Source organism: Dermacentor albipictus, chromosome 4 (genome assembly GCF_038994185.2).
Source record: "Dermacentor albipictus isolate Rhodes 1998 colony chromosome 4, USDA_Dalb.pri_finalv2, whole genome shotgun sequence".
In the NCBI taxonomy this organism is placed as follows: domain Eukaryota; kingdom Metazoa; phylum Arthropoda; class Arachnida; order Ixodida; family Ixodidae; genus Dermacentor; species Dermacentor albipictus.
In genome coordinates, this window is record NC_091824.1 from 55,042,214 (window position 1) to 55,061,311 (window position 19,098).

At 45.2% G+C, this 19,098-nt stretch overlaps 2 protein-coding genes across 4 annotated transcripts; one reads left to right on the forward strand and one right to left on the reverse strand.

Annotated features, from left to right (window-relative positions):
• Positions 1-681: 681 nt before the first annotated feature.
• Positions 682-6,372, forward strand: LOC139059079 (uncharacterized). 2 transcript variants are annotated; one of them, XM_070536971.1, is made up of 5 exons: positions 682-900; positions 1,539-1,654; positions 2,083-2,285; positions 3,635-3,749; positions 4,892-6,372. In XM_070536971.1, the coding sequence occupies exons 1-5, from the start codon at positions 707-709 to the stop codon at positions 5,083-5,085; spliced, it is 822 nt and encodes a 273-aa protein (XP_070393072.1). In that variant the 5' UTR covers positions 682-706; the 3' UTR covers positions 5,086-6,372. The 2 variants fall into 2 exon arrangements, with proteins under 2 accessions (XP_070393072.1, XP_070393073.1); XM_070536972.1 differs by having other exon boundaries at positions 3,635-3,741.
• On the reverse strand, positions 5,364-8,307 carry LOC139059078 (uncharacterized). Of its 2 annotated transcripts, none has more exons than XM_070536970.1 (4): positions 8,010-8,307; positions 7,272-7,396; positions 6,930-7,004; positions 5,364-6,665 (listed from the first exon to the last, which is right to left on the reverse strand). In XM_070536970.1, the coding sequence occupies exons 1-4, from the start codon at positions 8,057-8,059 to the stop codon at positions 5,554-5,556; spliced, it is 1,362 nt and encodes a 453-aa protein (XP_070393071.1). In that variant the 5' UTR covers positions 8,060-8,307; the 3' UTR covers positions 5,364-5,553. The 2 variants fall into 2 exon arrangements, with proteins under 2 accessions (XP_070393071.1, XP_070393070.1); XM_070536969.1 differs by having other exon boundaries at positions 7,272-7,418.
• Positions 8,308-19,098: the final 10,791 nt, after the last annotated feature.

Below are 19,098 nucleotides of genomic sequence, written 5' to 3' on the forward strand. Positions count from 1 at the left end.
TCCTCTATCTTTATTAACTCGACGGTTATTCCATCTCACCTGCCGCTTTTCCCGTGGTCATGTCTTGCGATGCCCTTCTAATTTCATCGCTAGTCATAGAGCCTCTCTATCGTTTTCGTCACTACTACCAATAAAGGTTGCGTGACTGCTCTGGGTATACTGTGCATGTCAGTGCAGAATTCTTCTGCTGCTTTTACTATATAATCGAAATTGCTTATGGCATTACCCTGCTTATCTTACTTAATTACTTCTATGTCATTTTCATCTTCCTGTTCTAAAGCTGCATACTTATTTGCGAGAATCAGCCTGAATTCATTTGCCATTTCCCTTACTGCGTCTAGGTTAGCCAGTTCCGTCTTGACTACTTTTACTTTCTCTCTTCAAATTAGGGGTAATCCGCCTTTTGCGATGCATTGTGGCGCCACTGTGCGGTGGCCACGAGAAACGATTTGGCAGGCGTCGCTCTCGCCGCGACAGACAGCCGCCGCACGCGAGACACGTGTGCAAGCAAGCAGCGTGTGAGTGAAAACCGCAACAACGTGTGCGCACAGTTTGTCGCCGTCCGCTAGCCATGGAGCCCGCTGGTGACTGCTTTGTACCTGGAGGTTTCTTCAGCGTGACGAACGGCTGGAAAAAGCGCTTCGGTAACGTCAAAATACTCGAAAAACACATGGTGTCGAGCGGAGCGCGCTTCGCGCGACAGCAAATGAAAGGAACGATGTTCCAAGAAGAAGGATACGTGCGCAACGTCATGTACAACGACGTGTCAGCAGAATCCACGTGCGGACTTTTGCGTAGTATCTGCCTACCGTCAATGAAAGGCGGCTATTACATCGTGCACGCCGCGATTTCCAAGGCGTCGGGCTCCATCCTGGCTGGTCATTGCCTCTGCCCCGCAGGGTGAGCAAGCTTTCTATTCTACATCTGGAGCGCGACCTGCATGAACCGCGTGCTGGACATTTAAGTCTGATGGGTTAAATTTTGGAATTCATAACTATACCGGCCCTGCCGTTTTGGGCTAGCTGTTTGCTTATATAAAGGTACGGTTGCTTAAATGTTGAAAAAATACACATACTGTAAATGAAGAAAGCGGTGAGTTCTTGTTTTTGCGCATTTGCATGTATACCGATCGACACGGTCGTGCAGCATACCAATTTGCACTTGTCTGCGACCGTACACAGCCTTGGATTGCCGGTATCACACAGTACACTATTTAGAGGCATATAACGAGAATGACTTCCAAGTTTGGCTGTTTACTGTAAAACCGCTAGTTGTACCTAACTTCGTGCCGGCATAGCTGTCTGACAAGCCGCATCGCATCGTTCAATGATGCTGTTAATGTGTGCACATGGTGTTACAAGGCCAACGCGCGAGTGGTGGTGTGCGGCTCATGTCTGAGATTGGCGCATGTATTTCACGTTGAGTGACGTGAACTTAAACCCGTTCTTTCGAATTCATAAACACTTGATCCCATCTTTTCCTTGATGAATACCTGTTGAGCATGAAAACTCATCTCCTCTTCCATTTTATTCTTGCAGCCTGAGCGGCACATGCCAACATTTTGTTGGGTTAATCCTTCATGCCATTCACTTGGCGCAAAAGGATGCGGCAACGTGCACGGAAGTTCCATGTGCTTGGATTGTTCCTGCCCAAGGTAAGAATGCTACTACTTAGCAAGCATTAGTTAACATAGGAGGCGGCAAAAGTGCCTAAAAAATCTGTGATCACACTTCCGGCCCCTTTCTGCAAACGGTTCTTTGTGGCACCGTGTTGACCATTTAACGTGTTGTAAAGTTTGCATTCGTGGTAGCAGCTGTTGAATATCAACTCATTCACACAGCTACATTGTTTACAGCGTACATGAGTATTGGTATGTGGACAAATATAGGCTACTGGTTTTAATTAAGAACACATATTGGTGTCGCTTCATAAATTCTTAACTACAAGACCTGCATAGAGAAAAAATAATCCCAAACTGCAACATTTAATTTTCTTACAATGGATGTGGTCGTTGGCTAAACATCACAGGAAGCACTTAAAATTTCGTTATTGTACTTGTACAAACAAAACTTTTTTTTTCAGTCAAAAAGCATGAGCCACCTCTGCCTCTGCAAGACATCACTTTTCACACAAGGAAACATGAAGGTGCGAAAAGGCGGCGGTTTGATCCACTGCCAGGGCTCTCACCGAGTGACCCATCTCTGCTTGCTGCCGATCTCGAAAAGGTGGCAGCAAACTGCCTGCTTCTCCATTATATGAGCAAAGAAAACTCAGGAGAATCACTTGTAAGTGCTACACTTAACTCTGCATGCTTGTGATCTGTTAAAATAAGAGTTAGCGGTGTTCCATCAGCATGTGACGACAGACAGGAACAGTTTGAGAGCCCCTTTTACTGTGCTTTTATGCGAAGTACAGTTTGCATCAGTATAACACTAATGTCAGTAGTGTTTATATACGGTGACTTTCTTTTTTATCTCGCTAAACAATCTGCAAGCTTAGCAATGAGATGATGCAGCAAACCTGTGATGTAAGTCTTGGTTAATTGAGGCAACTAAACCTCTTTAAAGCCAAAGTTATTTTAAAAATTCTGGCAGAACCTATATCGTGATGACTGAAATAATGCGAGAGCATTCATGCACATATACACTGTTAAACTGACACAAACATCTGTTCAACTTCCATTCTATAGCTTGTCTTGTCCATGACAGCAGTAAGGGACTGTGAATTCCAAAGTGTGATACATTTAAGGGCTTTCAAATGCTGTGTGCCTTTACAAATGACAAGACCTTTGACGCCTCCTGTAATACTGTAGGTATCAAGTCGGTGATGAACTCCCCAGTGCCTGCTTCATAAATTCTTATAGCCACATGTTATTCACATAATTATCATGCGAGACTGTCCAATCACCTGCAACTTATGCAGCAAAGCATGTGAGTATAGCATGCTGGGCAAGTCTTATTAAATTATCTGTACATAGTTTCCTTAGTTACGTGTATTAAGTGTCCCTTGATTTTTCATACCATGCTTTATAGCTGAATGGAATAACTTCTCTACACAGAGCTGCTGAACCTAATTTTAAAGAATTTTAAATCTTGCGTTGGCATATCTGATGTGCATTGATTACTGTTTACCTCTACGTATGGCTTGAGTTTTTTCTATCCCCTTCTGCAACATGCACATTATTGCACTTTCATATTTACATTTGCTCTTGATTTACAGCACATGTTAGCACGAGTTCATGTCACTGCATCTGAATGTTTTTTTTTTAATTTTCTAATGCTAGTAAGCTTGTAGTTTGCTTACTTTCAAAACTGTTCTTTGCTCACCCTGAAAGAAGGCATTTAGAGTACGAATAAATAAAATGTGAAAAATGATTCAGAAGTACAATACTGAGTTTGCTTGTTTAACAACCATGCACAATAAGGCATGCCAGGTATGAGACCACAATCTGAACCTATTTTGTTGCGCTTCTCACCACTGGCGCAATATGATGCTGTCAAAGACCTGTTTACAAAATCCTCAAATCTTTACTATGCTGCTTCGTATATTTCAAGCTGCACTACTATTCAAGGTAGTCACTAAGCTAACATTTGCATGTTATCTGCGCTGTCTAATGTAAAGCACTATATTCCAGGATGAACACAGTCCCAGTGAAGTGGCACCAGAAGCTTCAGACACTCCACTGGTCCCAGACATTGAAGACATCCACAGTGAGACCTGTCAAAGACTCATACAAGAGAGGTTTGATGGTAAGAAAGTCCACTTCCTTGTTTATTACTTTTTTCGCAACTTTTTGTCTTGGCACGTGTCATTCTGAGGCTGTCTCATTTATATAAGAATGCCCACCTATGTCTCTGGGCATCACCTTCACAAGTATCCCACTGAGCAGCAGATAATGCAGCAGTCACTTTTAGACTTAGTGTCTTGTCATTTCTTAACTTTTACAGGGCTGTCGCATAACTCGATGTGTGTAAGCACCCACAGGGTCCTCAAACATATCTGCTTCATCTATGGCATGTTTGTGAAGCACTGTGTGAATGTATAATGGATGTTCCTTTAGCATGAGTCCATCACCTGGATTCATGCACGGCATTTGTCATATATATATGTTGACTGTGTTTTAGCAGAGCATGGAATTGAAAGCATGCACATTTGTCTTGCTCTTCTTGTTTTTAGGCATGTTTAAATACTTGCAATACTGAGCCAACTCTACGATTTAGCTATGTTGACCAGCATAATTAGCGAAAAAAAAATAAAGCATAATGAGCACATGCAAGTTACAAGCTGCAGAAAAATTCTTATGTCACTGTGAAAGTAAGCTGTACAATTTTGTAGGAGATTAGTATCTACCTACATTTTAATCGTTGCAATATGCAGTTGTGTCATTTGACACAGCCTAAGTACTTTCGCCTCTTTGAGTAGGCCTGTAGGGGTTTCTTTGTAGGAGTAAATAAAAGCTAACCTAATGGTATTAAGTTTCTGACAAGTGATTCAACATAAAAGAAAGTAAGGCGTGCAAACACCAACAAGAGAACTAGACAACATGGCATTTACTTAGTTTGGTTCTCTTGTATCCATGTTTGCATGCGTTACTTTCTTTTAGTGCGATTCGCTACCAACTAGCTGAACTTTCTCTCATTTTAAGCTTCATTTCTAGTACACTTAGCTCCTATCTGCAGTGTTTGTGTTGTCTGGTTCTCTTGTGTCCATGTCTGCACCCCTTACTTCCTTCCACGATGAATCCCCACCAAATAGCTCAACATTGCCATGACAAGTGATGCTTTGTTGACGTCATGCTACTTCTCATTGCTTTAATACAATGTAATGCTTGCTGTACGACTTGTAAAACGGATTCTAAACCTATAAATTAACAATACTGTGTTTTTTGCAGCTATACAGGCCCTCTCGGTGGACAGCAGAGCAGTTCTCGAGTCAACGATTGGACAGGCCGCAAATCCAACCTGGCACATGGAGCGGATTGGTCGGCTAACTGCCTCAATGTTTAAAAGAATTGTGTGGTGTTTGTGTAGCTCTGCGAACATTAGTTGCATGTTTTGTGCTAACTGTTGCAGCGTTAACGAATGAGTGCTGGAGGCGGTACTTTGTTGCAGTGATGTTTGTGGTGGTGATTTGGAAGTGTGGTCCGCAATTTGTATGGGTTGCTGTGATGTGCTGTTGTTTGCCGTGTGCTTAAAAGCTTCAAACTCGGCTCGTAGCTCGGCTAAACTGTTTCGAAGTATTTTGTTTTCTATGGCAAAATGAAAAGAAATAGCATGGCCTAAGCAAATTGTGTAGCATTGGTGATAACTATAGCCGTTACGTCTATAGACATAACAAAATAAATGTGCAGTGTACATGGAAGATAACTGAAAAAGCAGTATCATTTATTTAGAGATGGAAAATACAAATTTCCTCAGAAGGTAGCACAGTAGACAGCGTCGTCGTAAGTACACGTGATATAGTATGAGAGTACACTGTTGTTACACAGTCTGGTCTCTTCTGGTCATAAGCATGGTAAAGGAGGCTCATTTGAAGTAGAGATGTGCGAGCTGGCTACTTGTTCTCATTATTGATTGAAATGATTGGCTGTAGAAAATTGCACAAAAAGGCGCAAGTCCTAAAAATGCTGTCAATAATGTCGAGCATGTTGATTGGCAGTGGTTTGTCTAAAAAATGAAATTCTTTGATACGTCTTATGACTCGCTCAACATGGATCCTAGCGCCAGCTATTTTTCGGGTGGCAATCACGTCACTAGCTGACAATTGGTTCCCCATTTTAAATGGTGGCATGTGGATTTGAATAGATGGTGGAAAAACGCCCTCCAATCTAAAGCCTTTGTCGACCATCACACCGTCCCCCGCATCTAATAAACCCAGTAGGCCCGATTTTTCGACAACTTCGCTATCACTAACATGCCCACCCCACAAATCTGGCACAAATGAAACGTAGCCATCTGGTGTTACCCCAACAAGTGCTTTGAACGTGTTATAATGCTTGTACGAGGAGAAAGTATGCCTCTGTGCCTGTAGTTTTGAAGGTCTTTGGATTCTCACCTCTGTGCAATCAAGGATGACTCTAGTGTTTGAGAAGTCACTGAATGCCATTGGCATGTGCCTTTTGATCTCTGCTAATGTGGGAAACCTTGTCAATGCTGAGAGCTCTTTATCGAGAAAAATTACCCATGTACAAAAGATGCGACTAAGGCATGACTGAGAAATTCCAAAGATTCGAGCCACTTCCTTGGCACAAACACCAGTCCTGAGCCTATACAGCACCATGAAAAGTTCTTCGCGCTTGGAGAGCTGTCTTTCCTTTGCTTGTGTTTTTCCTCCATCCCAATAAACCATGCGTTCTGCATTTTTTTCAATGTGCTTAAAGAGTGCTTCAAACTGTTCCTTACTTTGCAGTCCTGTATAAAACTTAAAAGACGATTTGTGAATAGTATCCACAGAAAACGTGCAGCGTTTTAGCTTTCTGCATTGCAGTTCTAGATCCCTGACTTTCCGTTGTAATGCCACATTTTCAGTTAATAGGTGGTCAGTGTTCTCCTCTCTGCTTAAGGGCGTTGGCTCTAGGACCTCCTGTGGCTCAGTGAGCATTGGGGATGTTGCAAGCAGCAAGAGTGCATCAGCTGCTCCTTCCTCGTCGAATGAAGAGTCTGCACCTGCATTTGCATCAACAAATGCAATAAAGTGACGCTATTGCTTTAGACACAATTCATTGAACACTGACATTTACTCTGAGCATTCGCACTTTGTGCGGAGTGCACTACTCTAATGACCTGGTCACCTGAAAGCAAATTATGGATAATTCATATGTCGCAAACGTGCAAGACTCGCAATGAGCAACATAAGGTGAGCCTCAGAAAACATTTCCAGCTGCATAATGTGACAGTGTGCTTGCCATTAGTTCAAAAGCCACTGCTCACCCTGAACACAGGACGTGTCTGGTTCCCCATCACTGAGACCTTTACAAGTTCCTCCTTGACCTGAAACCTCTGTACCTGTGACGTAAAGTGAGTAATAAAATAGTATGAGTACACACAAAAACGCATGACTCGGATAGGGCATGAAGTGTAGTTCTTAGGGCAAATATCACGTTTCACCACTGCATATATTCCTTTATAGTGTGCCATAGTGCTTGGCGTACATACACAGGCAATGGGGAGGCCAACAGAATGTCAGTTTGCATACGTGTTTTACCCACATAAAGTATATGTACACCTACAAAAATGCCAGAAAATGGCCAGTATGCCCGGAACCGGCGATACCTGCTGTTGGTGGAGCGCCTGTTTTCCTCTTGGAACGCGCCGCGGTACGAACATGGCGGTCGACCGCGTCCTTCTTTCTGAACTGGTCTGTATACACGAACAGCGTCGGTATGAAGTCCGGATGTCTGGGTGACGGTGAAGGTGCCCCTGGAATGTGTCCGTTACACAATAAGACGCGCCACTCGACTCCAGAAAGCGCAGCACGGGAAAATGAGCCATAGTACAAATCGTACTACATCGCTATTCGCTAAACGAACATAAGCTTTCTTCAAGAAATATTACTATACTCGGTGTCGACAAGAATTATGAAACGACAAATAGCAGCGATTGCTAACTAGCACCATCAGCTACTTAAACAGTGCACGCCGTTTCCAAATCTGCCCGGCAGTGCAGGCGCGCTTGGCTCCAACAGATAACTACGCCGACATCACGAGCACTCGCTGAACGCTTATGAAGTAGTAAAAGTGTGCACGGTGTAAAGTTGCTAAAGACGGCGTTCTAGCGGCGGCCGCACAGAGATGACAGCAAAAAAACAAAGTAAAGCACAACGCGGCGGCCGCACAGAGATGACGACAAAAAAGAATTTAAAAAAAAATAAAGCACCGCGTTTCACTCGGCCGGCTCGCGCGAGCAAGAGATCGTTTGTTTCGCTAGCTCAAACACATTTGCGTCTTTCTCGAGATTATTCGTATGAGTCAGTAACGACAAAAACAGAGAACTACGTATGTGGATGCATACCTGTCACAAAGTGCTTCCCGCAGAGTCGAGATGCTGCTGACGGCTGCCATGGACGCCCTTGCGCATCTTGCCGCTTCACAGCCCTAATCCAGGCTTCACGGCGCTGTCGATCTCGTTTTACCGACGGAAATCGGAAAAACCGCACTGTCCTGCTGGGACTGTCACGTGAACTGCAGCCGTACGCGACACACGACATTGGCATCGCGCCAAATTTCGATGTCAATATGTTAGGAAGGCGTGCCGTGCGCGCGGCAGCGAGAATAGCGCAGCTGAGAATCGCAGCGCCTGCCCCGGCCGTCCGCCGTCTGCTCTAGCGCCTGCCAAATCGCTTCGCTCCTCAGCCGCTAGGGCACTGCGCATGCGCAGTTCGGCGTCGCAAAAGGCGGATTGTAGATCTCCCTAACTCAAGGTCACTGCACTTTATCTAACGCTTGCTGTAATCGGCGGAAAGTATGAACTCTATTTCATTTCTTATTTCTCCATTAGGGCTTTTCCGGTCGGCTTCCTGTTACTGCGCTCCATGAAGAAGGTATTCATTTTTCGGGGCCTATTCCTTTCCGCGAATCCTACCAACACCTATCCTGTAGTGTTCCTAGAAGGGACACCGAGTTTGACAATTGCTTGTTTGACAGCCTGCTTTTTCTCCACTTTTGCATTGAAGTCACCCATGACTGCCGTATACTGAGTTTGCACCTTTCTCATTGCTAATTCAACATCATAAAACTGTTTTGGTTCTTCATCATCATGACTACCGATGGGAGCGCATGGTTGTACTACATTTAATCTATGTCTCCTATTTAGCTTTACTACAACAACTTTTACCGTCTTATTAACATTGCAGAATTCATCAATATTGTCCGCTACGTTAAAATGAATTAGAAATCCTACCCCATATTCTTATCCGGAACAACTCTGTAGCAGAAGACATGGTCTTTAGCACTGTACAAGCCTCACCAGTTCCTCTAAATTCACTAAGGCAAATAGTGTCCAATGCCTGATAATTCCTCGAAGAGCCCCGCTTAACTAGCCTCACTCGAGAGGATTCGCGCATTAGACGTTGTCAGGTTCAGTTTCTAGTGGCGGCCGGTTCGGACCCAGATATTCTTAGCACCCTCTGCAGCATCGCAGGTCTGACGCCGCCTTGATCAGATGCTTTTCAGCCGCAGAACATTGAGTGCCGTGGAATAATTGCATGAGCCATGAACGAGGTAGTGTCTGAATGCTCGACCAGGGAGGTCAATTCCTCTTCTGGTGATGGATTGTCTTTGTTGAAGTTTAGTGGGCTTTCCTAAATTGATTGTCCCTGGACTTGTATAGCCCCATTGTCTCCCGGCCATCTCTCTTTCTTTTCAGGAACCGCTCCAAGCCTGAAATTAGGTGTGGTGGACTGGACGAGGATTTGAGCTTCCGACCTTCAGATTAGAAACCCGGCGTTCTACCCGTGCTCCGCATTAGTGGTTTATGTCTGGTAAGAAATGCTACATGGGTCAATACGAACTTGATACAGTGCGGCAAGTGTTCGAAAGAATGACGAAGGGACCAAAAAAAAATAAACAAGTGCTTTTTCATGTTTGTATTTACAATTGTTTTCCTTCTATTGGCCGTTTTCTTATTCTTTGCCGCAATGTATGGTATTCGTAATGCAGCATCAACTCGCTCAATCTTCCACGCAGGCAGACATCGGCCAAACTGTATGCTGCTTGAATGATCGCTTAAGAGAGCACAGAGCAGCGCTTGAGACATTGGTAGATGCCACCGGTAAATAGATCCGTACTACATAGACTGAACTGTAAAGAGATTGGCTATATAGCGCGATAATTCAGAGTGAACACGAGTTCTTAGACTAGCATCGTGTCTATTTAGAGAATGTGTCGCGCCGAGCAAGGTTCCATATTGCAGACGTCTGCAGTTAGGTGTGTGATCAGTAAATGCCAGTTGAACTCAGTGCCGTGTCATGTCTGCTTTCTTTCCATGTTCTAGGCACGTTTTCGTACCTAGCTGGCCTCTAACGCCGAACGCGTTTAACGTAATGGGGTAATCTAGGAGTGGTGCAAAGAAGAAACTCATTACTTTTTGAAGCAGAGCTTCATGCAATAATTACTAGAAAGAACTTTGGTGCTAGTGTCTAAAGAAGACGCAGGCAGGCTGATTCAGCCAGCATGTAACTGGTAGTGAGCACATGGATTCGCCTGAATTTCGTATTTTTGGGGCTTCGAATGGCTTTGTGGCTTTGTATACTCGTCATTTTCAACAAAGTACGGTGTTATAAATAATTTGATAAACATTCATAAAGAAGTCCGATGGCAGGATTTGAAAACAGGGTCTCTAGCACGCAAGCCTCGTAATGAAGCCATTACGCCACGGATGCCTTTTTTTTTCTTTATTGCCGGCGAGGGTTTTTGAGGGTTCATTTATTTTACCACATACATGGAGTTTCACATAGGTCGAGGAAAAATTAGAAACAGCTTTACTAGCCATACGTCCGCGGTTCAATATGGCAGCATGGCAGTAAAAAGAATAGTACACTACAACGTAACTGTCATGTGAGAATTCACATGATATAGAAAGAAAACTATTTGACAAAAAAGAAAATTGAACTAAGAACCATATGTAACATAACTTGCTTAAAACAGAAATGCTAGAGAGTGTGTGAACATTTTCGTAATAAATTTTGAAGTTACTTCATGTCTTTGGCAAGCAATATCTTAAAGTTTGGAAGCCATAGCATGCGCCCTGCCATGGCACATACCATTGGTCCGAGTGTCTGCTTAGCGCGAAGGACTTTATTTGCATGTTAGCTACACTGCGTATATTACGGCGATTTTTACAGTATCAGTTCTAAAAGAAACCAATAAAGCGTATTCATATAGCAAGTTTAACTTTATTACATTATATTAAAGCATTACAAGTGTGTACATTAAATGGTAGGTTTACAACAGAATGTGCAGCCTTTTTTGTAGGATAAGAAGGTTATTTGTGGATTGCTTTGTTCCGTTACCCCAAATTAAGTTACAATAGCGTAGATGAAATGGGAAGAGTGCCTTAAATATAGAAAGCTTTTGAGGAACTGGCAATAGACGCAGACAACTTTTCAATACACCCAATACATTGCAAAGTTTGTGAAAATTCCGTATGGTGATACCATTTTACATGTTCATGAAAGATAACACCTAGAGCTTTTGCTGCACAAGAAAATTCAATTTTATTATTATTTAACACGAGACTATAAGAATGAGTGGGTTCATAAAGTGGGGACTTCGAGCGAAAAAGAACCACTTCAGTTTTGAACAGGTAATCTGTAAAGAATCTCGAAGTGTCCAGGTGCATATCTTTTTCTAATGTTATGTTAGCTAGATTCCCGAGATTATGTGAGCTTGTTCCGGAAAAGAAAAGATTTGTGTCATCAGCATAGAATACGTATTTGACGGAAGGCTCAACATTTAAAATATCATATCGTTGACGTTGCAGGCTTAGCGCAATCGAACGGGCCCGGACAGCTAGAGAAAGGGTAGCAGTTTCGCCTAAGTGCGAGGTGGTGCCGGGGATGGTTTGATTTTATCCCCATGCTAAGGAGCGAGCCAGCAACGCAGAGTCACGTTGGATGCCTGACGCGCGTTTGCACCAGGAGCTTTCCCCGCCACTCAGCGCCAACTCAGGCGACAGGCGTAATTTGTTTACCCAATGCAAATTAATCCGTGGCTAAAATGCTTGGTGCGAGCTGGCCCTGGTGTGTGTCGGGAAAGGATTTAAGATTTTCGGATACCTGAAAGAACAGCAACAACGCTTAAACTTAGCGGCAGTTACGTTGTCAACGTTAGCGCCAACTGCAGTCCGCCGGGGTTACACAGTGGCGAAGAATAAGGTACGCCGCCAGTTTCTATTTCCACTAGAATTCAAACACAGCCCACTGCGGCGTTTCAGTTTTGAAAAAACACGTCGAATTTAAGATTTGTGGGAAAGAAAGGCTTGCTTTCACACGGTATTACTATGGAAACAGTGTGGAAGATAACATGGCCCGCATGCATAGCATGGCTGACAATTGTAAGGTGTTTATTGTCTTTGCTCTCCAAGCGGATCGCCTCTCTGCGCATAGAGCTGCAACAGATGCACCGTCATCCAACCTTTGCAGGTTTTCAAGCTGCAAGTTTCTCAACTGTGCCACGCACATAATTCACTTGCCGTAGGCAGTTATCGGTAGCATAGTTTGGTATTCCTTTATTTCGGCTTGGGCTGTTTGCCAGATGAATGCTACAAAGCTCAGCCAGACCAGCATTGAGAGCCAAGTATATTCTGCGTTGCCGCACACACACACACACACACACACACACCACGTGCGATACGGAACGCGCCCATACACCTGCAGTGCAAGAGGCAACCAAGGCGGTGTGAACGAGAGATGGGAAAGATGTACATCCGCTAGTTGAATTTTACTCCGCATGCGGCGCTCTCACGCTGGCGCGACTAAAGTCCCTTGATGATTTGAAAGTAGCGACACTCTTTGAACTCTGCCGCCGCCACGCGACCTCCTCGCCTCCTCCTCGCCCCTTGTGCGTTCCCCCCGCGGCAACCAGTTTTGCCCCCGTTTTTCTGCACGACGATTGGTCTCCCTGCCGTTGCCCTTGGAAACGCGCCGATCTTGAGTTTTGCTTATGTTTTGCTTTTTCGTTCGCGCCATTTTCCTTCTCAGCACGGCTGGCTCGGCGCTTTAGCTCGGCGTAGCGAACGTTGTACGCTGTGTTTCCTGCTCTATGTGCTAGCGCTATGCCGGGCTGTTGCGCATATAACTGCAGCAAGAAGCCTGAAGATATGCCGTTTTTATGATACCGCAAGGAAAGCGTGACGGCTTGTGCAGGAAGCAGTGGCTGCATAAAATTGGCCGAAAAAACTTTGTTCCGACAAAGAACAGCGTTGTTTGCGTGCTAAGGCGTCTTTATTATAGCTCGCAGCAAAGCATCCTGTAATGCTGCATTTTTTTGTTTCATTTTACCGGCCTACCACACCAGCGTTTTTGTTGCGGTTGTCCTCAGTATGCTTAATATTCTGGGGCTGCTCTATCACCTCGCACGTCGCTAACTGTTGTTATTCAGTCGGAAGGGCAGCATTATAGATTCTGCTTTGCGCCCTGAAAAAATTAGTGGCAAGTATACCCGTGGTATTGCAGGCAATGAGCGTTAGCTAGTCAACATTGAGTTTTTTTTTAAGTTTTAAGGCGAAAGCCTTTAGATCTCTGTAAGAATCACGTTACCCAAGGAAGGCCAGAGGTGACCCAAAGCATGTCCACTCCTGTATAAGAGAATGATTACCCAATTAATGAATCATTAGTGATTGACATCAGGTGGATTAGGGAGGATTAAGGTTGATTAGCGTGTATCAAGAAGGATTTGGAGGCATGAATAAAGATTAAGGAAGGTGGAGGAGAATTAAGGCGGTATATGGTGGATTACGGGTTGATGAATGGGTATTAGGACGGATTAGGGTGGATTATAGTGCATGAACGAGGATTAGGGGGATTAAGGAGGATAAAGGTAGATTAAGGTCGTTTAATGTGGATTAAGGTGAATTAGGGTTGATAAAGGGGGATTAAGACCGATTAAGATGGATTAGGGTATATTAAGGTGGATTAGGGACCGTGGAGCTGGATAGGTTTGATAGAGGTGGATTGGGGTGTATTAAGGTAGATTGGGACTATTAAGCCGGATTAAATTGATATAAAGTGCGTGAATAAGGATTGAGGTGGACGAGAGGGGATTAGGGCGGATTATGATGGATTAGGGCTGATAATGGAGGATTAAGACCTTATAGGGTAGGCTAAGATGCATTAGGGGCGATGTAGGTTGATAAGGTTGTATTGAGGTGGATTGGGAGTATTAAGCTGGATTAAGGCGGATGAAGGAGCATTAAGGTGGATTAGGGTGGACTAAGGTGAATTAGGGTTCATTGAGTATTAAGACCAATTAGTCTACCATAATCCTCCTAATGCACGTTAATCCACCGAATTCACATTCGTCGACCTTAATCCTCCTTCATTCACTTTAATCCACCATAATCCACGAAAGTCCTCTTAATGCACCCTAACCCACCTTCATCGACCTTAATCTGCTCTAACACTCCTTAATGCACTTTAATCCTCCTTAATCAACCCTAATCCTTCCTCAATCACTTTAATCTACCTAATCCACTATAATCGTCCTTAATTCATCTTAATCCACCCGAATCCTCATTCATCTACCTTAGTCCAACCTAATCCTCGTTAATCAACCCTAAGCCTCCTTCATTCACGTTAATTAACCCTAGCCCACCATAATCCTTAATGCACCTTCATCCTTAATCCACCCTTATCCTTCATCATGCACTTTAATCCACCCTAATCCATTATAATCGTCCTTAATGCACCTCAACGCACCTTCATCCACCCTAATTCACCTTCATCGACACTAATCCAACCTAGTCCTCCTTTATGCACCTTCATTCACCCTAACGCACCTTCATCGACTTTAATCCACCTTAATCCTCCCGAATTCATCTTACTCGAATCACTAATCAATCATTGCTTTGCTAATCATTAATCCTCTCCTATACGCGGTTGCACATGCTTTAGTTCGCTTCCCGCCTTCGTTCAGTCCCGTGATTTTTTTCTGTAGCTCACAACGGGACCTTGAAAGAGAGGTCTAAGGCTTTCGCGTATTAAGCCACACACAAAGGGATGTGTCACAAGCAACACTAGATCAGACGCACGAAGTAAAGCATCTGATCATGTGGCAGGAAAATTGTCTGGAGTATAGAACTAGCTTGAAAGCTCCCTTTACATCGGTATGCCCCGTTCATACGGCTTTAAGAAACCAACCTCCTCACAAACGTTGCCTCCAGCATTATCAATGCTGTTATCAGCATTTCTCAAAATTTTCAACCCCACTGGGGCGCGCAACTGGCCCAAAATAAGACGCCTCCATAGAATGCTGCGGCCCGTCCGCGGGAGCCAGGGAGGAAAAGCGGGCCGTGCGCAGCCGGCGGGCGAGGAGAATCGAGGAGGAAAGCGCCGTGAGGAGGAGAGTGTCGCTACTTTCAAATTATCAAGGGGCTTTAGGCGCGACTACGACAGCTCCGCTCGGTGGTGCCATTCTTGTCTATATCCTCCTCCGCCTCATGGTTCGCTACACCCTCCTTTCCCGCTTTTCACCTCGCGCTCTCTTCGCTATCACCACCTTTCACTACCCGCTCGGCTCTGCATTGCTCTTCCATCCTTCGCTGTTGCGCTCGTTCGCTCGGTTACGCCGACGCTCGCCGCAGGAACGGGCGCCTAATAGCTGCGTTATGAAACGATGATAGTGTACTTTTTGATGCATTAATATTACTGGGCCTGTACAGCATATTGAGGCAATAATGTTAATGATAATGTTAATAATTATAATAATGTTGATGCAAAACCGTTCCGCGAATATTTTCGCGAGGCTGTAATAATTTTTCTCGAAGTGCATAAAACACAGAGTTTTGTTCCGGTGTGGTGCCGCGTGTGTAAACTGTATTTCCCAAGAAACCTCTATAATTTCAACAAGTTCAGATTATGTTGGGCTCGCATCCGACGTATTGTAATTCCTTTGGCATTTCTCCATAATTATGCTTACAGAAACGTGGTACCGTGATGACTCGGACGTCATTAATATCGCAGGGTATTATCCAGTTGATTTAAATAGGCAGATAAGGCCAGGAGGTGGCGTATGTATGTATGTTAAACATGAGATATGAATGACTTAACGAGTGGTCGCAATGCAGGGATGATATTGAAATTATATCTCTTAAGTAGAAAACTGTCTGTTTGCTGCAGTATAAGAGCACCCGATGACAGAATGAGTAATTTTGTACAGTTTTTAGATAACGTGATTTCCATTGAAAATTACCACCGATATTGACTCGTGCTGGGAGGTGACTTGAATATCGATATGCTAGCAAGCGCTAATAAGCAAAAGTATCTTTCCACACTTCTTGATTCCCAATTTTTATCGGATGTAATCCTCACTTGTACTCGTATTACTGACTCGAGAGCAACATTAATAGACCTGTTCATAACAACCTTTCCCTTGAATTTCGTACTTTTTGGCACTATTTGTACCACTATCAGTGATCACCTACCTATATATTGTAACGTAGATTGAAGACGAGTCTTACAAAATGGACGCTTCTCTTTTAATGGCGGGCCAGAAGAAGAGCGTGCAGATGCGCGCTTAGTCGTCTTCCATGACGCCGGTCGTTGCGCGCGCCGTCCCGCGGCGCGGGAGCCCCACATCATTGTGCCAATGCCCACATGCGAAAACGACCGTATCGGTCGCATGAAAAAGATCTTTCAGCGACAAAAGAAATGGAGCTCCTCAGGTGCATCTCGGCGTTCACGTACGCGCATAGTACGGTTTCATGCGCAGTACATGAACAACTTCAGCGCGCGGACGACGACGGGGCGAACCGGGGTCAGAACTGCAGGGGACAACTTCGTATAGGTAACGTCACTGAGGCGGCGTGTAACCTTGTAGGGACCAAAATACCGGCGGAGCAACTTTTCTGAGAGTCCAGGGCGACGCATGGGCGTCGAGATCCACACGAAGGCGCCGGTATTGTAATGGACGTCGCGTCGACCCTGATTATACCGAAGGGTGTCGGCATGCTGTTGGCTCCGGATACGATGCCGAGCAATCTGGCGGGCTTCTTCAGCTCTTTGTACGAACTCTTCTACGTGTTCGCTGGTCGCGCTATTATCAGATAGAGGTAGCATGGCGTCAAGTGTCGACACGACGTGGCGCCCGTATACAAGCTCGAATGGCATATACTGTGTAGTCTCCTGTACAGCAGTGTTATACGCGAAAGTCACATACGGTAAAATCTCGTCCCACGTCTTGCGCTCTACGTCGATATACACGGAGAGCGCTTGCGGTGAGAGAAATGCGTCAGCTGGAGAACGTCGTGCATAGGTTCGACTGTAAAAGCTGTACCATGGTCGGTGATGACGACAGACGGTGCACCATGTCGTAGGATGATGTGGTGTGCAAAGAACTTGGCCATTTCATACGAGTTTGCTTCCGGAATAGCTTCGGTTTCGGCGTACTGGGTTAAGTGGTCGGTAGCGACCACTATCCATTTGTTGCGCGAAGAGGCCACTGGGAATGGCCCAAGTAGATCCATTCCTATTTGTTCGAACGGTGCTTGAGGAGGGCCCACAGGATGGAGAAAGCCAGCCATGTTTAACTGGTGGTTTCCTGCGGCGCTGGCAATCGCGGCAGGTCTTCACGTACCATTTCACAGAAGAATAAAGCCGGGGCCAGTAATATTTCTGTCGTATCCTTGCTAATGTTTTGCGAATCCCAGGTGTCCCGCGCATGTCTCATCATGGGAGGCCTGCAATATATCTTGGCACAGCGCCAACGGCACGACAAGAATGTACGTATTGCGACCGCATCCGCAGTTTTTCCTGTAAAGGACGTTGTTGTGCAAGTAGTACGATGATAAGCCACGCACGAGCGAGTGAGGTAAAGCACCTTCAACTCCTTGAAGGTGCTCAATCAGCGACAGCAGCTCAGGATCACTGCACTGATGCTCAGCCATCTTTATGGCGTCCATAACGCCGACAAATGGCAAGTCATGGTCAGGGTCCGATGACGTCGTATAGAGTGATGCACGTGACAAACAGTCAGCATCGCTGTGCTTCCTCCCAGATCGGTAGACAACTGTTATGTCGTACTCTTGTAAGCGTAGGCTCCAACGGGCTAGTCTGCCTGAAGGATCCTTGAGTTTGGCAAGCTAGCACAGGGCGTGGTACTCGCTGACAGCCTTAAAGGGTCTACCGTACAAGCAGGGTCGGAATTTAACAATTGCCCACACAACCGCTAAGCATTCTTTTTCAGTGGTTGAGTAGTTCTTCACAGCCTTGGTGAGACTGCGGCTTGCATAAGCAATGAGGCGTTCCGCAACAGCTTGCCACTGCACAAGAACTGCACCGAGACCCGTATTGCTGGCGTCAGCATGGATTTCAGTGCCAGCTACTTCATCGAAATGAGCAAGTATTGGGGTCGCTTGCAAACGCTGGAGAAATTCATTGAACGACTGCTGCTGCTGGTCCGCCCAAATGAAAGGCACATCGTCGCGTGTAAGCCGTGTCAGAGGCTCAGCGATTCTCGAGTATCCCTCGACAAACCGCCTATAATATGCGCACAAACCAATGAAGCGTTGGACAGCCTTCTTTTCTATGGGTGGCGAAAACTCGGTGACGGCAGCGAACTTGTCGGGGTGTGGTCGGATGCCTTTAGGACCAACGAAATGCCAAGAAATTTGAGGTCTTGGAACCCGAAGTAGCATTTTTCAGGCTTGGTGGTGAGGCCAGCAGTGAGCATCGCAGCGAGGACACTCTCGAGCCGTGCGTGATGTTCGTCAAACGTGCTCGAGAACACGACGACGTCGTCCAAGTATACGAGTCAGGCTTGCCATTTGAGACCAGCAAGCACGGTATCCATCATCGGCTTAAAGGTGGCAGGTGCGGAACAGAGACCGAACGGAAGAACTTTGAACTCATAAAGCCCGCCAGGTGTCACAAACACAGTTTTTTTCCCGATTCTTTTCATCAACTTCGATTTGCCAATACCCTGATTTAAGGTCCAACGAAGAAAAAAAATTGGCATATTGGAGACGATGCAATGCGTCGTCGATGCGGGGCAATGGATAAACGTCGCGCTTGGTGACGCTGTTCAACATTCTGTAATCTAAACAGAACCGTAGTGTGTTACCTTACTGTCTGACTAGCTTTACAGGGGAGGCCCATGGGCTTGTGGATGGCTGGATCACGTCGTCTGGGAGCATCTCTTTCACCAGATGTTTGATCGCTTCCCTTTCCACTGGAGAAACTCTGTAAGGATGCTGACGAACAGGACGTGAAGACTCGTTCGTAATATTGCGGTGCTTTGTGATGGACGTGCGCCGTACTTTCGACAGCATTGAAAAACAGTCCACAAATTCATTCACGAGACTCAGTAGACGGTCTATCTGATGGTTTGGCAGAGCAGCGTTAACGTGAATCCATTCTTTTAGGCTGGGTAACTCAGATTGCTGAGAC